The 21,151-nt window shown below is 36.0% G+C and overlaps 1 protein-coding gene across 5 annotated transcripts in view; it reads left to right on the top strand.

Annotated features, from left to right (window-relative positions):
* SMAD4 (SMAD family member 4) overlaps positions 1-21,151 on the top strand; it is a 62,056-nt gene that overhangs the window by 16,335 nt on the left and 24,570 nt on the right. For all 5 annotated transcript variants that reach the window (XR_009250931.1, XM_058692065.1, XM_058692066.1 and 2 more), the window contains exons 2-8: positions 3,012-3,389; positions 4,486-4,660; positions 5,096-5,125; positions 10,031-10,243; positions 14,186-14,305; positions 14,400-14,516; positions 15,910-15,960. Coding sequence is in view for 4 of the 5 variants with exons in the window: in XM_058692065.1 (XP_058548048.1) it covers positions 3,141-3,389; positions 4,486-4,660; positions 5,096-5,125; positions 10,031-10,243; positions 14,186-14,305; positions 14,400-14,516; positions 15,910-15,960 (955 nt within the window). In the remaining variant the exon portion in view is untranslated. The remainder of the gene's footprint in view (positions 1-3,011; positions 3,390-4,485; positions 4,661-5,095; positions 5,126-10,030; positions 10,244-14,185; positions 14,306-14,399; positions 14,517-15,909; positions 15,961-21,151) is intronic.

Below are 21,151 nucleotides of genomic sequence, written 5' to 3'. Positions count from 1 at the left end.
GTTTTTCTCTCTTTTCCTCTTCCTTCCTCCCCTTTCTCCACAAATAAGTTGCTGATACTTAAAAATAAGATTTTATATACAAATGGGCATTGGAGATCGGTTAGCAGTGGTCTAGCATTCTCAAACGCCACTTCCATGGGAAGTGAATAGTGTTTACCCATTTTTGATGGGTGTGCACTTGTACTCCTCAGTAACTTTTCTTTAAATCCGAGATATTTGTATAATTTGCCTGGCTCCTGTAGAGGAGTTGTGAGTCCTGAATGAGTGATTTACTTCTGTCCTTGCCCTTCTGAATTTTCTTTTACAAGTTTTAATAGAAATACAGAAACATGAGTAATGTGTTATGGGAAAATCTTCTTTTAAAGTAAACATTTTAGTACTCAGACTATAAACACTAAACATTTTAGTACTCACACTGTAGCTGCTTTTTACTGAACATTATGTGCTAGGCATTTCATGTAGTTTTTCTCCCTTGAGCTCTGTGTACTCCTTATAAACCACGTTCAGAGTTTAACTTAATCTGTCCAACTACTTAGTGTGAGAGCTGGGATTCTAACCCAGGTCTCTGACTCCCAACGTCCCCCACCACCCCAGTCGGGTAATCTTGGGTTATTCAGAAAATCTACCTTCAACATGTATTTATTGAATGTGGGCAAATGCTTGCTATTCAAAGGTATAAGAAAACGTTCTCTGTATTGGGCTAATTTAGTTGAGAAGACAGGCATTTATGTAAAACAGATAACAATAGAGGGGAACATGAGGTAAATACCAAGTGATTGATAGAAATGCCTAGGAGACCCAAAACTACAACAGCATCAGGGAGAGTAGAGAGGAGACTGCTAGAAATGACAAAGGTAGAGAATCATGTAACTTTGTGAGAGAATATGGGAGTGGTAAAAGAGAGAAGTAATGGGGGTAGGAAAAGAGAGAAGGAAGTCAGAGATGATTTATCACGCTTTCCAATGCTGGGTAATTGAGTGGAATTAAAGTAAAAGTCATCAGAAGAGGAACAAGCTTTGGTAGAGACTGATGAGTTAGTTTTATTAATTTGGTTGGGGGGGGGCGGGTAGATTAATTTTAGTAAAGCTCTATGCCCAATGTGGGCCTTGAACTCGACCCCAAGAACAAGAGTTACATGCTTTACCGACTGAGCCAGCCAGGTACCCAGGGGGGTAGATTTTTAATGATTCAAGTAAATAGCAAAAGAAAATAAAAGCAGAATAGGCATGGAATATAATATCATCAGCAAACAAATTAAAAACAGCTCAGCATAAAGTATAGCCTCCACTCCTGCTTTACTTCATTTATTCTTAGACTGATGGCCTTTTCTTATTCCATGTGGGATCTTAAGGTTAGATAAGTTACTTTAGTTTCACACATATTGGATAGATGCTTCACTAATACTCATTTTCTATATTTCGATTTCTGTTGAAAGTAATTTACTTTATTACAGGTAAAATCTTTTGAGGAATTAAGTGGTCTTTCATTTTAATAACAACTTTATTGGGGGGCGCCTGGGTGGCTCAGTTGGTTAACCATCTGACTCCTGATTTTGGCTCAGGGCATGATCTAATGGCTTGTGAGACTGAGCCCTGTGTCCAGCCCTGTGTCGCATTGGGTTCTGTGCTGACAGCATTGAGCCTGCTTGGGACTGTCTCTCTCCCCCTTCTTTCTCTGTCCCTGCCCCACGTGCACCGGCTTGCGGCTCTCTGTCTCAAAAATAAATAACCATTAAAAAGAATAGTAACTTTATTGAGATATGATTGATATACTCTAAAATTCACTCTTTTAAAATGTATAATTCAGTGGTTTTCATATAGTGATAGAGTTGTGCAACTATCACCATTATCAATTTTAGGATATTTTATTAGCCCTAAAAGAAACTCCATATCCTTTGGAGTTGCCCCTGGCAACCATTAATCTACTTTTTCTTTGTATGCATTTGCCTGTTCAGATATTTCTTGTAAATGGGATTATACGATATGTGGCCTTTTGTGACTGGCTTTTTTCACTTAGCATGTATTCCAGGTTCATCCATGTTTTAGCATGGTAATGGTACTTCATTCTTTTTTATGACTGAATAATGTTTACATTGTATGGATATATATATACTCATTTAAATAGTCATTAGTTAATGGACATTTGTATTACACTTCTGGCTGTTACGAATGATAACTGCTGTGAACATTTATGTACAGGTTTTTGTGTGGACATAGGCTTTCAGTAATCTTGGGTAGAATTGCTAAGCGTGGAATTCCTGGGTCATACAGTAACTCTGTGTTTCACATTCTGAGGAATTGTCAAACTACTTTTCAAAGTGGCTGTACCATTTTGCAGTTCCGCCAGCAGTGGATGAGGGTACCGTTTCTCCACTTCCTCACCAATATTTATGATTATCTATCCTTTTGCTTTACTCAACCTAGTGAATGTGAAGTGGTATCTCCTTGTGTTTTTGATTTGCATTTCCCTGTTGACTAGTGATGTTAGCATATTTCATATGCATATTGGCCATTCTTTGGAGAGAGGAGTATTAGAATCCTTTGCCCATTTAAAAATTTCTGTGCATCTTTTTTTACTGTTGTCAGTGGTCTCTTATAACAAAGATGGGTGTTTTTAACTGATAAACAGCATTTCGTATCAGGTGATGGTAAATTTTTCATGTGTATTATGGTAGACATTTAGGTTTAACTAGTCAATCAAGCGTGTTTTAAAGTGCTGGTCTTCATTAGTAATCATTTAAAAAAGTCATGTTAAGATTTAACTTTAGGGTGACTAGTTCAGTCCACAAGACTTGATTGAGTATGCCCCTATAATAATGAGAAGGCCTAACTAATATTTTTTTTGAATGTCAAAAACAGCAACATTTTAATTAAGTTATTTAAAACTCTAAGTACCAAATTTAAATTATGTACATTGAGTCTTTGACTTAACTGAAGCAACTCCCTCTTTTCCCAAGTAATTGAATCTACTTTGTGAAATGTGTTTTAATGTCTATGTCTCATTTTTTTTAGGTTATCCTGAATACCACATGCCTAATAATTTTCCTTGCAACGTTAGTCATTGTTTTTCACTGCCTCCAAAAGATCAAAATTTCTCCGGAAATTGGAGACCTATTTGATTTAAAAGAATAACTTTGACAAATGGACAATATGTCTATTACAAATACACCAACAAGTAATGATGCCTGTCTGAGCATTGTACATAGTTTGATGTGCCATAGACAAGGTGGAGAGAGTGAAACATTTGCAAAGAGAGCAATTGAAAGTTTGGTAAAGAAGCTGAAGGAGAAAAAAGATGAACTGGATTCTTTAATAACAGCTATAACTACAAATGGAGCTCATCCTAGCAAATGTGTTACCATACAGAGAACATTGGATGGGAGGCTTCAGGTTAGTCTTGTTCTAGAGTTTTTCTATATGTTTTGTAGTGGCAGATTAAAATATTCTTGCTTTCTCTTACATTACTATTGGATAATTTAATGTTTGCTCCATTTCTTCAGGTACTCTACATCCTGTACCAATATGATTATGGGAATATATGGAAGAATAGATGTTCCTTATAATAAAGTTATATTTTAAGTTTTTTAATGTTACAAGAAAAAAATTCAAAGTAGAAAATTTGGAAATAAAAGCAAAAAGCAGAAGAAACCCCATACCTTTAGCACTTTGGTATTCATCTTTGTAGCTTTTTTTCCTTCTTTTTTTGGTATTATATGTACATTTTATTTTTTTATTATTATTTTTTTTAATTTTTTTTTTCAACGTTTTTAATTTATTTTTGGGACAGAGAGAGACAGAGCATGAACGGGGGAGGGGCAGAGAGAGAGGGAGACACAGAATCGGAAACAGGCTCCAGGCTCCGAGCCATCGGCCCAGAGCCTGACGCGGGGCTCGAACTCACGGACCGCGAGATCGTGACCTGGCTGAAGTCGGACGCTTAACCGACTGCGCCACCCAGGCGCCCCCCCTATGTGTACATTTTAAAAACTGAGTTATATTTGGTCCTTTTATAATTTAGAAATCTGATACTGTATATTTGGTACTTTTATATGAAAAACTCTAAAAGAATTCAAGCATATCTTTAAAATTTAGGATTAAAAGCTTATATCTTATAATTTTTTTAATCTTTCATTTTCAGTGATTATATTTTTTGTATAGAACTATATCATATATCTTCTGTGCTGCATGTTTTTAAAGAAACATACAGAAATCTTCTGTCATTAGATTTAAAATGTTTATTTCTAGATTTTAGAAATGGGTACTTCAGCAAACTCATACTTTTTTTTTTTTTGCATTTTAAAAACTTGAGCACAGGTCTCAAAGAAGTAACTTTAGTTCATAAATGTTTCTCACTTATGAGATGGGGGTTATAATATTGACTTTGTAGGATTGTAAGAATTAAATGAGAATATATATTAAGTGCCTTATTTAATGTATGATCAGTATATTAACTGATGATCAGTAAATGGTTGTTTGTTTTTCCTAGGTGGCTGGTCGGAAAGGATTTCCTCATGTGATATATGCCCGTCTCTGGAGGTGGCCTGATCTTCACAAAAATGAACTCAAACATGTTAAATATTGTCAGTATGCATTTGACTTAAAATGTGATAGTGTCTGTGTAAATCCATATCACTATGAACGAGTTGTATCACCTGGAATTGGTGAGTAGACTTTGCTCTTATCCTTAGATGCACAAAGGGAACAGATCTCAATAATTTGATTTTTCTACATTAAATTATAAATTTGGAGATAGCCCAGTACTTCAACTAAGGTTAAAGAGTCAGATATTCTTAATGAAATATAAATATTTAAATTTGAACTTTAGAACAGATTTGTATTTTGACTGCTAAAATTAAGTATACACTATAGCTCATATTCTGCCCACTTAGAACATTATTTTTAAAAAATAAGATGGAAGGCATTATAGGTTGAATAGTTTATGTATTGTCAGTTATAAATAGTAGTATTTATACTACTAATCTTGGATTGAAATGGTTTGTGAAGTAAAATTACATTTTGTAATTTTAAATACAATGGAAAATATTATTGTGGTAATGATTAATGTTTCATTTTCTTTTCCCCTTTAAAAAATTAAGATCTCTCAGGATTAACACTGCAGAGTAATGGTAGGTAATCTGTTTCTTGTAACTTTCTGTTTTCTTTTATCCTGTCCCCTCTATTTTTTATTGACCTAAAATTAGTTTGTGTGAGTTCTGGTAGCATTTACAAGAAAAACACTTACTGTTTTGGAAATGTAGATTTGGGGGGCATTTATCAGTATTTAAAACTGGATTTAAATAGGCTGTTGGTTCTTTGGATTTGAACTACACTTATGTACCAAAGTGGTCTAAAAAAATATGATAGGGGACTATAAAACATAAACAATATTTTTTGATTGGTAAAAACAGACTATTTTGGAAGAAAATCTCACAGAACAGTTTAAATGAATATAGATACCGATAATGTCTGGTAACTTAGAGTCATGTATAACATATCCTTTAAAAATACCAATATTCTAATTTTTCTTTGTTTCTAACTTATTTATATATATATTAATATTTTTTCAGTCTTGTTACATTTTGAGTCGATAAAACAAGGCTACTTTAACTTTCATAGATAATTTCCAACTCTGTTTTTAAAAGGAGAGTTTTGAGGTGGGGAAAGTAAATCAATGGGGGGGTGTTTTTTGTTTTGTTTTTTAGTATAATATTTGAGAACAGAGTTCTGTTAAAACTTTAGCGCTGTTATTTAGAACGTGTTAATGAGCTAAAATTTTTGTAGGAACTAATTAATTTACAGAGAAATTCTGATAAAGAACCACTATCATCTTAGAAAGGTGTGCTGTTCTGGAGGGAAATCGGTGGGTTGGCACTTCTTGTTGCAGAGTCTTAGGGGTGGGTCAGAACTACCATCCATTTGTTTAACAACCTTAAACAAAATTTAGGAAGAGCATGAAAGTCTACTTGTTTTTATTGTCCATTTTTCTTCTATGTCATGAATAATGGAGGAAGATTCTAGTGCCTTTTGTTACTTGTTAGTGGTTAGTAGGTTTCTGAGAACAGTGGGCTGGTAATGTGGTAGTGGTCTGGGAAGAGTACCTTTAAGATTGGTTCAAGCCCTTGATATTATGTCATTTATTTTCTTTGAAAGTAAATACCCGTCAGATTTTTACCTTTCTCCATCCCTGCTTTTGGAGAATTAAAGTACTAGGGTTTGGGAGACTGTAGTGATAATTATATCAGAATTTCCTTAGTGGTGGTGGTTGTGAGGAGATCCAATTCTGAGGACTCATCACATTCCTCCCTTACTCTGAAATACTGCTGTCACGAGTAGCTGTTAGTGGTCGGATTGTGTGGATGATCGGCTCTTTTTAGTGGCTCTAGGGCTGTTTCAGCCTTGTAGGTCCCCCTAGTGGTGGTTTGTTAAGGCCAGGTTCAGTGGCTCATTTCCTCAGAAAACAACAGATGTTTTTCACAGTCCCTTCTAGATTTGGACAAAGAAATAATACAAAGCCAGGTAAAGAAAAAGTTAAGAAAATGGGATAATTCCTTCACTTTTGAGTTGGAATTTTGGTGATAATCATTTCCAGCTTATTTCCTGTCTTCTGTGAAACTTTCCATGACCACATCAGCCTGCATATTCATTTTAAGAAGATTTAATGAGCGTGTATTGCTTGGTACTCTGTTAGGATCTCGGGGTGATAGGATAAGTAGGGTATGTTTTCTCCACTCTAGGTAGCTCATAGTCTAGTGGAGGAAGGAAAAGGTAAATGAGACAGCAAGAGTAGCATCAGAGAAGTGCTGTGGTCGGAGGTGAGCCCAGTGGCTTCAGCTTTTCTGTCCCTTATACATATTCCTTACACTTCATAGGACATTTTCCAGTCACTACAAGTATGACTGCTCTAAAAGTACAATGAAATCATCACAGCTAACACTTACTAAGTACACATTTGTGTCAGGTACTGACTGAGCCAAGTGCATTCAAGTGTTGCACCATTCCCATTATCCCCTCCATGGTAGGTGGCATTGTCCACACTTGATTAGATGAAGATCAAGATGGACACCTAGGAGAAGCTGAAGTAATGTGTACTCAATATTAGATACTTAAACAATAAAAAAATATTACAGAAGAGTGTAAGTTCTATGAGGGTAGAGATTTTTCTTTTGTTTATTAATATATCCCAAGCGCTAGAACCGTACCTGGAACATAAGTGCTCAATAAATATTTACTCAGTGGATGAATTTGTGGAATGCTAGTCCATAAAGAGAAATACTTAATAGTTTGGTGTCTGTTTTTCTGGACTTAAAAAATATATACTATATGTTTTTTAATTTTATTTTTTTGAATAGGCAATACATGGTCCATAAATCAAAATACTATAAAAAGGTATACAGTGAAAAGAAGTGCTCCCACCCTTGCCCCCATTCCCCCCTACCTCAGGTAATCACTTTTATTAGTTTCTGGTGTTTCCTTCCAGGGTTTCTTTACGCAAAAATACATGTATTTTTTCCCTCCTTTCTTAAATAAAAAGCATATTGTGCACTTGTTCCGGACCTTGCTTTTTAAATTACGTGATGTGATTTTTTAAACATGCATGTGATCATAGTGTACAATAGTGTTTTGTAACCTACTTTTTTTCTTTTGCAAAAAAGTATATTGCAGACATCTATCCTTGATACCTACAGTTTCACCCAAGGGACATGGTTTAAGTTATTTGAGAAAGAGACTTGTACAGGTGGAAGTCTCAAGCTTACATTTGGGGAAGGTTTAGTCAATGTATTAGGCAAAAAAATATTATGAGGCATAAAGTAGGATTTAATTGTTACAACTGCACATTACGCCGAAGAGTCCACTGAAAAGCAAAAGCGACGAGTATCAAGTTGACCAACTGTTTCCTCAAATCGGTAGCTTTCTCTTTATGCACTAGTAATACCAGTATCTGATAAAAAGATCCTAGTCAGTATAACAACAAAAACCCTAAAATGTCCAGGAATTAGAGATGTCAGGATCTATATGAAGAAAATTATAGAACTTTGTTGGATGATATAATTTTTTTGAAAGATTGAATAAATACAGTAATACTCACTTTGTGTCCCAAATGATTTTTTCTTGAATTTTTATGATTTGGCCAACATTAGTGATGAATGGTTGGGTCCAGTTTTTTCTTTTTTCATCCTTTTGGTTATCTTTTTGTTTCCCTAGAATTTTTTCATTTTTAAAAATGTTTTTAAATTAAATTTTATTTTGTTAAATGTTTGTTTTGAGAGAGCAAGCACAAGCAGGGGAGGGGAAGAGCAAGAGAGAGGGAGAATGAATCCCAAGCAGGCTCTGCACTGTCAGCACAGAGCTGGAGGTGGGGCTCAAACCCATACACTGTGAGATTATGATCTGACCATAAACCCGAGAGTCAGACATTTAACTGACTGAGCCACTCAGGTGCCCCTCCCTAGAATTTTTTAAAGAAAAACTTTTGGGAACGGAATTTTTTGGTCTTAACTATATCGGTGTCTTCATGACTTGTGATGTATGAAAAAGCCCTTTAAGAGATTGTACATAGTAATTTGAACAATGGCTTATTCTTTTAAATATTCTCAATTAAAAAAAAGGTCATGTTGGGGCACCTGGTTGGCTCAGTCTGTAGATTACACAACTCTCAGGGTTGTGATCTCAGGGGTCTTAGGGTCATGAGTTCAAGCCCCACTTTGGGCATGGAGCCTACTTAAAAAAAAAAAAAGCCATGTAACTAATTGGTATTTATGTATAATCAATGTTTTCAAAAACTGACATAAGGGAAACACAAAGGGTGCTGGATGTTGATTCTTAATGGAAAAGAGAATGTCTTCTTGTGGACTGTTAATTGATTATTCTAAGAGAACCTAGTATTAGAATTCTGTGGGTTGTAAAATTATGGGGTAGTTTTAGTTTAGAAGCAGTAAAGGGTTGTTTGCTAAAGACAAAAAGCATACCCCAAAACAATAGTCTAAAACAAATAGGGAGGTTCTGGGCAGAGAACAGTTGACATTATCAGTGCAGTCTAAGTTTTCTTTTTTTCCTTGAGGAAAAGGCAGCTTTCCCTAATTTGTTAAAGGAAAAGTGTTGTTGTATCAGCTAGAGTCTAGGTTTGCTTAAGGCATAACCACATAGGTGAAAGATGTTGATTATTGAGTTTTTTCACACCATATGTTTATCAAACATCATTTGATTTGGGTTTCTAGAAGGAAATTTCAGTTTGACTTACCATTTAGGATTTTTCTTTTTGGTTCTAACCCTGGAGGGGATGGACATTGAATACGTTTCAATCTTTGAATGCATGACACTTGACAATAAGTCTAAATCCTGGAATTGGATAGCTATCAGATCCCACTCATTTCTACAGTGTGAAATTAGCAAGAAGATACAGCTAATTACTTGATCTCAATTTGGTCTTCTCATCTGGATAAACATTTTCCCCAGCCATTTGGTTTTCATCTAACTCCTGTGTTTAAGATGATTATTACCGGGGTGCCTGGGTGGCTCAGTCGGTTAAGCGGCCGACTTCGGCTCAGGTCATGATCTCGCGGTCCGTGAGTTTGAGCCCCGCGTCGGGCTCTGTGCTGACAGCTCAGAGCCTGGAGCCTGTTTCAGATTCTGTGTCTCCCTCTCTCTCTGCCCCTCCCCTGTTCATGCTCTGTCTCTCTCTGTCTCAAAAATAAATAAACATTAAAAAAAAAAAAAGATGATTATTACTTCTAGGTTAATCAATAAACTAAGGAATACCTCTTCAGGATCATTGCTGGAAGTTGTTGGGAGTATAGTCTATCTTCAGATTTCTGGGGGGTCTGTCAGATTGAATGGTAAAATGTATTTGATGTCACTATTTCTAAATACATAGTTTTTGCTGATAAAGTAGTATTCTTTTCAAATATTATGAAAAATTCTGAGTTAGAGTTATTTACATTATAGTTAATTTTAGGTGTTATTACAATACAAGGTTTTTTTTTCTGGTAACAGAAGCTTATAAAATTTTTAAATGTGTTTACTTTTTTATATAGCTCCACCAAGTATGTTGGTGAAGGATGAATATGTTCATGACTTTGAAGGGCAGCCATCATTATCCACTGAAGGTCATTCAATTCAAACCATCCAGCATCCACCAAGTAATCGTGCCTCAACGGAGACATACAGCACCCCAGCTCTGTTAGCTCCATCTGAGTCTAATGCTACCAGCACCACCAACTTTCCCAACATTCCTGTGGCTTCCACAAGTGAGTAGTAGAATCCAGTGTAGTCAGCAAGTTGATTTTCCCTATTTAATATTTACATGTAGTCACTTGGAGGAAACTCCAAGTAAAAATTAAAAGTAATGTGATATCTTTTATAGGAAAAAAGTATTAAAAAGGTCTTTCAGTTGGTCCTAGAAAAAATGGTGTTTGTAATTTTGCAATTTACTTAATTTTTTTTTTTAATGTTTTAGTTTTGAGAGAGAGTGTGGGCAGGGAAGGGGCAAAGAGAGAGGAGTATAGAGGATCTGAAGTGGGCTGTATGCTGACAGCAGAAAGCCTGATAGGGCTCGAACTCATGAACCTCGACATTGTGACCTGAGCTGAACTCACAAACTGCGAGATAGTGACTTGAGGTGAAGTTGGACACTAAAGCGACTGAGCCACCCAGGCTCCCCTACTTAAGTGTTTTTATGTTGATGTACAGTCAACTTGGAATTTAAGTAATAACTTTGATTATAATATTGATTTAAATTAATGGTCAATTTGTACTACCTCTACTACTACATGCAGAAGTAAGAATTGTCTTGAGCTTTCAGATATGTTTTAGAGAAGTGTTTGAGTGGTTAACAAGTAGTTTTGGACCAAGATGTTTGTAAACATTTCTGTTAATGGAATTGCAAGCTTTACTTTAATCAGTTTTTATTTTTTATCTGGCAGAATATTATTTATAATAGCCGTTTCAGTCTCCCTTGTACAAATTTAGAAAAAAGGATCTTGATAAAGTTGTTCATAACTTATATCCCTTAAGATAGACATTATGTATTTTAGTCAATTTTGAAATAAAGCTAAATTCTGTGTATTTTTTTTTTTAACAAATTTTTCTAAAAGGCTCTTCTCATGATAGAGATACACCATCTTCTCTACTACATTATAGAGACAGAGGGATATTAGGTTTATCTTTTCTTGGGCCTGACCAGGGCAATAATGATTCTGTTCTTTTTTTTTTTTTATTTTTTTAATGTATGTTTATTTTTGAGACAGAGAGAGACAGAGCATGAACGGGGGAGGGTCAGAGTGAGGGAGACACAGAATCTGAAACAGGCTCCAGGCTCTGAGCTGTCAGCACAGAGCCCGACGCAGGGCTTGAACTCACGGACCATGAGATCATGACCTGAGCTGAAGTTGGCCGCTTAACTGACTGAGCCACCCAGGCGCCCCCGATTCTGTTCTTTAATATTGTTGTTTATTTGCACAGTCACCAAATGTTGCATGGTTTGCTGTTTGGCAAGTGGAGTTGCTTTTTTTTTTTTAAAAACTAATTACAGAGCAGGGTCTTGGCATGTATATGGTGTTATTTGCACCTGGTTGCTAAGGAGAGTGTATCTCAGCCCACATCAGCAGTAGATTGTTGATAGATCTGGACTAATACTTTGTTAGCTGCCACCAAAGGAAGCATTATTCTATTTAATATCAAATGAAATTCAGAATAGAAATTTGATCTTTGGAATAAATGGGGGCCTAATTTCTGTAATTGAGTTTACAAGTAAAGTATACCAAATATCCTCCCTTTAATTCGTTTTACCTCTTCACCAAAATGTATGTAGCAACATATTTTGGATTTGCTACCTGAGATGACGGTCTCACCATAGACAGCATATTCTAAGTGGATCTTATAGTTTAAGCATATACTTAAGAGCCTGGGCCCTCTTAATCACTTAGTGCTTCTATTATCTGTCTACTCTTTATTTACCAATTTGGGAATATAGTTTACAGAGTGGTCAGTGATGGATAATAAAAGAAAGCACATTACAGCCAGCCAAGCATAGATTAGTGATAGAGTACAGCCACTTTTATTGATATTATCTGGAGATTAAATTTGCATGCCTTTGTTGATGCTTGCTAAAGTGGCTTCATTCTAACTGTTCTATTCCCTAGAGCCAAGTCTATTGAAAACCAGGAAAAGTGATATGAATGAAATGCAGATAGTTTTTCTTGGTATTTTTTAGATATATTTTCATAGTTGAATCGTGATTTTTAAAGAATTTGTTTCAAAATGTTCTGTAGACCTCAAAAAAGTGTATTGATAGGATTAAAAGAAAAGAAATTGGACAAAATAGGGGAATTGGAAGACTATTTCAGGGGCTCCTGGGTGGCTCAGTTGGTTAAGCGTCTGACTTCAGCTCAAGTCATGATCTCCCAGTTTGTGGGTTTGAGCCCTGCGTCGGTCTCTGCACTGGGGGTGTGGAGCCTGCTTGGAATTCTCTCTCTGTCCTTGTCTCTCACTGTCCATTCCCCACTTGTGCTCTCTCAAAAATAAATAAACTTAAAAAAAAAAAAAAAGGACGACTTTTTCAAATAAGCTTATCTAGGTGTATTGTTTAATTTCATCTTACACACTTGGAATTGTGTAATAGAAATATTCAGTACCGATAACAACCTGTGTTCATTTGGCACTTGAATATCTTCAGGTTTTTTTTTTTTTTAAGTATCTGTAAATTAAAATAATCTCATTTCTCTTATATAGGGACACTTTTTGTAAGGTAGCTAAGAATCTGACATGTACAGTTGTTAAAAGCAAGAGTAAAAATGTCATTAACATTTGAAGATAACTTGGAAAAAATTTTTTGGGATGGGTAGGAAGGGAGGTTTCTAAAAACATCATGTTTAAAAATAAATAATTGGGGAGTATTGAAATAATCTCTTTAACTTTTAATTTTATAATCCTAGCCTTAAGGAAATGTGATTTGTAGAGAGGAGAAAAATGTTCCTTTTCCTTGATACTTTGATCGATGGTGTCATTTCCTTTTGTGTATCTTGATTATATTCCCATTTAGATGAGAAAAGATTGAAGCTATGTCAGTGATAGATAACAACTGTGAAATTTCATTGCTTTCCAAATGGAATAAACAATTGACTTCATTAATGCTTGCTTAAAGAAATCAAGCATTTTCCACTTAAAAAAAAAAAAAAGGCCTTAAAAATGTAGGTCATTGGGTCGCTTGGCTGGCCTGGTTGGTGGGGCATGTGACTCTTGATCTTGGAGTTGTGGGTTTGAGCCCCACATTGAAGATAGAGATTACTTAAGAAAAAAAAACAATAAAATCTTTTAAAAAATGTAGGTCAGTAAGCGATATTGTAGAATGGTTTTGAATAGAATAGAAGCCACAGGAGTCTTACTCCTTCTGGTATATTACATATAGAAAGAGTAAGTAATTTCTTGTAAATCGAGGAATATGGTAGTGTTCTTGGAAAGAGATAATTTTTGGTTTTTAAAAGTACATGAAAAAATTTCAAAGTAGACTTCGAGTTTGTTGTGGTTTTTTGTTTTTTGGGTTTTTTTTTTTGTTATTTTTTTTGTGTGTTTTTTTTTGTTTTTTTGTTTTTTTTTTTTCGGTGGTTTTTCGTTTTTGTTTTTGTTTTTACTAGCAATGCTCTATTGATGTAACAGTGGAGCTTGAACTTTTCTAAACTTCACCTTACCCATCACATTCCATTTAAAAGATTTGCCTGCTCTGCTTTTCTTTTATCAAACCATAGCATTTTGCCATTACCAGTACCAGTGCTGATGATAATGAATTTCTAGTTTTCAACATTTTCTTGAGCCTGGACTTTTGGAGTCCTAATTAGAAGGGTCTAGAGCTAGATGGCATGGCCAGTGATGAACTGATGTGCTTCTAAAGTTACGGCGATAGGCTAGACATGTAGTGGGATTTTGCTGGCACGTGAAGAATATTAATGAAGGAAAAGGCCTCTAAAATTAGCTAGGCATTACTTTAAGGTACAATAATTTTCAACTTTTTCAAGTTAAGGTTTGCCTTCATAGATGACTTTAGGGTTTGTTATTTGATAGACCATGGACTAGTACCACTTTTTGCCCATCTTTATAGCTTCGATCATCAGTTATAGTTGGTCCTTCATTTACTGTATAAAAATGCAGGATTGCATCTCACAATGTACCGTATTAATGTCTTCTTGTTCCTCTAGGTCAGCCTGCCAGTATACTGGCAGGCAGCCATAGTGAAGGATTGTTGCAGATAGCTTCAGGGCCTCAGCCAGGACAGCAGCAGAATGGATTTACTGGTCAGCCAGCTACTTACCATCATAGTATGTACATGCTTTTTAAAATCTTTTAAGTAGTTGAGAAAAAATAGGCAGACTTTATAAAAGCAAATTAATCCATGTGGGCCTTAATTTTTAGACAGCACTACCACCTGGACTGGAAGTAGGACTGCACCATACACACCTAATTTGCCTCACCACCAAAACGGCCATCTTCAGCACCACCCGCCTATGCCGCCCCATCCCGGACATTACTGTAAGCTCTTGTTTTTGTTTTAAGGGCCTTTTCTTTTTGAGAACTTGTTTTCTTTCTGTTTTTTTTTTTAAATGTTTTTACATCTTTTATTCATCTTACAATTTAGTTTCATTAAATGATTACTGCTTTTCAGCATTTTGGTAAAAACAGTATTATTTACTTTTCATAGTTTTGTTGTCATACCTTTGTTTTAGAGGAGTAATGTTTACTAAATTTATTTCTCTGTTGCTAATGTTTCATTAACATCACATTGATTTCCATTCATTTGTTTGTTTACTTTATATATGTTCTTAGGTCTCATGTATATCTGTATATCCACCCTAAGTGGATTGAAATCCCTTGAGTGTCAAGATCTCAAGGTTTCCCTCATCATAGTATTCAGCAAAATGCAGACACTTACGTGTTGTCTCTATCATTACTCTGTGCAGGCTTGATTTGGAGGGATACTCTACTAATAACCATAGCTTGTAATTTCAGACAGAAGAGGAACATTGTTCATTTGGCTTAGTGAAATCAAGACCCTGAATTTTTCATATGTATCCAATTCCTTTTCCTCCATTATAAGATTAATAGAACCAAAGAAAACTTGGAACATACAGAAAAGTGTAAATAAGAAAATTTAGAGTCCTACCATGTAGAGATATCCACTTCTAATATTTTTCGTATTTTTTCTTCCAGTCATATAAACGGGTGTATGTATATTGGGAGAGAAAGGATCATACTATGTATATATTGTTGTATCCTGCTTTTTTTCAATTATGTTACTATTTTCCATACCTTAGGGAATGTAATTTTTTATGGCTGCCTGGCCCAGCATAGTGGTTAAGGTGCTGAGGTTGGACCCTTAACTGGCTGTGTGACCATTGGCAGGTTATATAACCCCCACTAACTAAGCCTTAAGGGTAATAGTATCTATCTCAAGGAGTGTTGTAAAAAGCAAATGGAATAATTCGTGTGAAGGGTTTAGCACAGTGTTTTAATGCTTAATAACCTCTCAATTTATCCTTAATTTAATAAACCTTAAACATTTGTTTTTAGAACGGACCTAAGATTTTGAATTATTGTTGTATATTGCATTGTAAATTACACTCTTATCACCTTACATGAATAATTCATTTATAATTTAAATCTTGTGTGTACAGTTATTGCAAATTGCTTAACAGCACTTGGCACATAGCATTAAAATGTTAGCTATTAAATATCCACAAAAGTACCTTGAGAGTATTTGCTTATATAAAGTAATCTAAACTAACCTTTTAAATTTTTAGACATTGAATAAGCTTTAAACCACTCCTAAGGTATGATAGTTATATTTAAGTAAGGTTTATTAAAAGTTTTAGCATTGGAAAACTTTTAATAAATAAAATTGGGATTTTTATTGTCTTTTCTTCAGGGCCAGTTCACAATGAGCTTGCATTCCAGCCTCCCATTTCCAATCATCCTGGTAAGTGTATTTCAACAATGATTCCCTATATTTAGATTTTCTTCATAGTAATTAAAACACACACACACACACACACACACACACACACACACACACACACAGAGGTTTTAGTCTAGTTACACAGTAACCTACCTTTTTAGATAAGTACAGTACTCCTTATGGCATTAGCTAATCAACAGTTTATGAGTAGCCAATAGAGTCCACATAAGCTGCCTATATTTGATACTTTTTAACTGTCTGAAATAAAAGACAAGAACTGTTTTTTCAGCTAAAATATGAAGTACCAAAGTGCTGGTTTTAGCATTGAATACATAAATATGCAGCAGAAGAAAACTAGGTTTCAAAATAGAACAGCTGTAAAAATGTAGTTTAAAAAGCCAGGGAAAAATCTAAAATGTGCGCTGGAAATAAAAATAATTCACTGTGTCTGTTTTAGAAGATAGATTCAGGAATTTTTGGTTAACTGGAATTTTTAGAAACTTTTTGATTAAATTATGTTCAAAGGAGTAAATAGCTGAATAGATTTCCTTAATTCAAATTTGAATATATCTTTTAAACCATAGAAGTAAAAAAGCAGAGAGAGTTAAAATACTGAAGGCTTCTTAACATAAACATAGCATTTTGAATTACTTTCCTCTATCCCTTCATATGTTTTTCTTAGCTTAAAAAGATGCAAATAAAATTGATCGCTTAATTTTTTTTCCTAATTAAAAGTAATTTGTTTTATTATGAAGAATTTCAAACATATACCAAATATCAGACAGCACCCTCCCCCCCCCCCCCCCCCCCCGACCCCCCATTGTACTCATCCCTCAGTTTCAGCCATTGTCAGCTAAGGACCAGTTTGGTCTCATTCATACCCTCACCTATTACTTTGAAGGAAATCCTATAAAGTTGTTTTATATATAAATATATCAGCATGTATTTCCAATAAAATTTAAAAAATAATGTAACTACAATAACCATAATAATCATTTTAAAGGATAACTTATAGTTCTTCAAATAGATCTACATAATTTTCTTAAGGAGTGTTTGGTTTGTTATTTTTTATGTTGGTTCTAATTTTTCTTCCAGCTGTTAAAAAAAAAACCATTGAGGGTAAGATTTTTAAGCTTATAACACTTCTCATGTTTCAGTTTAAGAGATTTGAAGAGTTTCTGAATCAAAAGGCCAAACTGCTTTATAGAGATCACATCAGAGTATGAGAACCAGTTTTACTCACCATGCTTGCCAGCATAGACATGATAGTTCAATAGTCTTTTTGCTGATTTAGGAGGCAAATAATATTGGTTTTGTTTAGAAGAAAAATGCTACTGGCGGGGCCTAAGTACTTTTTAACCATACATATATACTACTTAAATTATCCTCTTTAGTGGGTTTTCTACATGTTATTTGCATATTTATTGAACATTGTTTATGGGTTAAGGAGCATTCCCTTTTTAAAACATTTTTACTGAGAAATATAGAGAAAAGTATATAAAACAAGTATACATACAGTCTCATGAATAACAGTAAAGCCAACCCCTAGGTAACCACCACCCAGATTGAGAACTACGACAGCACTCCTAAAAAACTTCCTACCCCATGCATTTTGTTTCAGTCAAGAACTTTTCTTCTTCATCTCCAGAAATCAGCACTATCCTGCTTTTTGTGGATACTGTTTTGTTTTTGTTTTTTGAAACTGATGAATGCATCCTTAGACCATCTAGTAGATTGGTTTTACTTGTTTTTAAAATTATATGAATGAAATCATTATATCAGAATCTTAATTTGTTGCGAATAAATATGTTGGGATAAGAGGGGAAAATCTAGAGTCTTAAGAATGAGAATTTTTGGGGCGCCTGGGTGGCGCAGTCGGTTAAGCGTCCGACTTCAGCCAGGTCACGATCTCGCGGTCCGTGAGTTCGAGCCCCGCGTCAGGCTCTGGGCTGATGGCTCGGAGCCTGGAGCCTGTTTCCGATTCTGTGTCTCCCTCTCTCTCTGCCCCTCCCCCGTTCATGCTCTGTCTCTCTCTGTCCAAAAATAAATAAAAAACGTTGAAAAAAAAATTAAAAAAAAAAAAGAATGAGAATTTTTTCTGGCTTCAATGAAGCAGAAAGTCATTAGTCATTGAGAGTCATTAGTGATGCCTGGCATTTTGGGGAGCCTCAGTGTCCATATGGCTAAGTGGAAGGTGGTCTGCAGGAGGGAGGGTAACCAGAGCTCAGAAGAAAGATCTACTCTGGATGGGATGGTGAGGTGGGGTTAGAAATGGTGGCTGGTTATTTGGGCTCCATTTGGATTCAGCAATTGCTTTTGGTTTCCTGATAGATTTCCTTCATTCTCATGATGCAACTGATGTTGAGGTCTAACAGTTCCTGGTGGTTAGGGAATAACATTAACTAGTTATGAGGATACACGTCTGGAACACCCCACACTGGTATTAAAACTTCTGTCTTGAGTAGACTAGGAAATGACTTAATGGTAAGAATTATTCTGAAAGGTCTCTGTCCAAGTGGTTGTGGGAGAGGATCAGCTATGCACATACACCTGTAGTGGAGTCAGCTGGTTGGAATGCAGAGGGCTGTGAACTCTTTGACTATGAATACTTAGGGGCCCCAGAGGAGTTTTACCTGACAACTGTTATCTTCATTACTCCTATTACAGTATTAAGAGAATATTTTAACTGGTTGCCCTGTTGGGAGGGCTTGTAGTCATGGTTTACTCTCTACTCTTATTCAGTATTTCTTTTAAAATTTGAATCCAGTTATTTCTCTGCTGAAGAACTTGCATTAATTTCCTGATCATTGCTTGGCCAAAAGGATGAAGTTGAAATTCCTTTGCTGGGCAGAAAATAGACTCTGATCCTGTTCCATGTGTACTTTTCTAGCCTTGTCTCTCTATGCTTTAACCATCCTGAAGCACATACTCAAGCTTGCCCAGGTATCATTCCTCTGTGCTTCTTCTTTGTCTTATGTCTTGTGCACTATATTAGTTACCTGTGTTCTGCAACAGACTACTCCCCGAACTTAACTAGTTAAACAGTAATAACCATTTATTATACTTAGTTTCTGTGGGCCAGGGATCTGGGAATGGTTTGGTTGGTTTCTTTGGCTTAAAGTCGCATGAGGTTGCAGTCAGGTTGTTGGCTTGGGCTGCTATCATCAGAAGGATTTTCTGGAGCTGGAAGATTCACTTTCCAAGTGGTTTACCCATGTAGCTGGCAAGTTAATGTTATTGTAAGCAGTAAGCTCCACTTTCTCTGCATGGAGCTTCTCAAGTGTCTTCACACGATAGCCAGCTTCCCTCAGAGTAAGTGATCAAGAGAAGGCAAGACAGAGCCTCAGGGTCTTTTAAGACTTATCAGAGGCACCTGGGTGGCTCAGTTGGTTAAATGTATGACTCTTGATTTTAGCTCAGGTCATGATCGCACAGTCCTTGAGTTTGAGCCCCACGTCGGGTTCTGTGCTGACAGTGTGGAGCCTGCTTGAGATTCTCTCTCTCCCCTTTCTCTGGCCCTACACTGTTCACACACACACCCTCTCTCTCAAAATAAAGAAAGAAAGAAAATTTTAAAAAGAGGATCAAAAATCATGTCATAATTTCTGTAAAGTCCTATTTTGTGAGGAGGGGGTAACACACGGATATGAATATCAGGAGGTGAGAATCCTTGGGGACCATCTTGATGCCTACCCACATACTCCTAAGCTCCTAAATGTGTGTGGCAAATTCCTTTTATGTATGTACGTATGTATGTATGTATTTAGAAAGACAGAGCATGAGTCAGGGAGGGGCAGAGAGCAAGGGAGAGAGAAAATCCCAAGTAGGCTCCGAGTTGTTAGCACGTAGCCCAGTGCAGGGCTCATTCCCATGAACTGTGAGATCATGACCTGAGCCGCAATCAAGAGTCAGACGCTCAACACCCTGAGCCTCCCAGGTGCCCCTGTGCAAACTCTTTGTAAAGATCCAGCTGGAGTACACCACTTTTGGGAAGCCTTTCCTAATCCCTGTGTCCTCTGCTACCTAGTACTTTTAATTCTACTAAATTACAGTTGGTAGTTCACTTCTTATCCTTGATTCATGAACGAATAGAAAAGAAAGCAAAGTGGGGCGCCTGGGTGGCTCAGTTGGTTGAGCGTCCAACTTCAGCTCAGGTCATGATCTCACGGTTGGTGGGTTTGAGCCCCGCATTGGGCTCTGCGCTTGGCAGGTCAGAGCCTGGAGCTTGCTTCAGATTCTGTGTCTCCCTCTCTCTGCCCCTACCCCACTCATGCTGTCTGTCTGTCTGTCTCTCTCTCTCTCTCTCTCTCTCTCTCTGTCTCTCAAAAATAACATTTGGAAAAAAAAAGAAAAGAAAGCAAAGTAATACTTGTTTTAGGTGTGTGGTTAATGTGGCCCCTTAAGGTCTGACTAAGAAATGCTAAAATGTTCTACCCCAGACTTAGGACCTTTAAGAGGGAAAATAAGCATATACCTCTGAATATATAAAATATTTGAAATAATTAAAAATCCTCAATAATAAATATAGTGTATCTTTTTAAGAAATGATTTTTCTTTATTAAAACATTTTTTAATGTTTAATTTTGAGAGAGAGTACGAGCTGGGGAGGGGCAGAGAGCAAGGGAGACAAGAATCCGAAGCAGGCTCCAGGCCCTGAACTGTCAGCACAGAGCCCGACACTGGGCTTGAACTCATGAGCTGTGAGATTGTGACCTGAGCCAAAGTTGGACACTTAACCAACTGAGCCACCCAGGAGCCCTGCGAAATGATTTTTGAGGACAGTTACATAAATGCTTTCAGACATAGATGTAATATAAATTGTAGAAAATGAAAATAATTAGTATTGGTCATTACCTTGGTATTAAGGATTTCAGGTAGGCCATATACTTGATGATTTTTATGCTTTGACTTTGATAACTAAGTCGAAAAAAATTTTGGGCAAGGTTAGTCATTTTATTTCTTTTTTATGGATTAACTTTGTTTTTGCTTTTTCTTAAAACAAAAGCTTTTTCTTTAATATTCATCCAATTAAATATTAATTGCAAATTAAAGTGAGTTTCCTCAGTGTCTTTGAAGTTGTTTTGGTAATTCACAAATGGATTCAAAATTGACAGATTTCCAAATTCAGGTTATATTTTAGTAGTTTGGAACTATCTACCATTCAAGAGAGAGTCTTTACGTGTAGATAAAAGATTCTCCTAGGGCATCTCAT

The sequence above is a fragment of the Neofelis nebulosa genome, chromosome 11 (genome assembly GCF_028018385.1).
Source record: "Neofelis nebulosa isolate mNeoNeb1 chromosome 11, mNeoNeb1.pri, whole genome shotgun sequence".
NCBI classification, from domain to species: Eukaryota; Metazoa; Chordata; class Mammalia; order Carnivora; family Felidae; genus Neofelis; species Neofelis nebulosa.
Note: the sequence above shows the minus strand (reverse complement) of the source record. Positions and strands in the feature narration are given on the sequence as shown.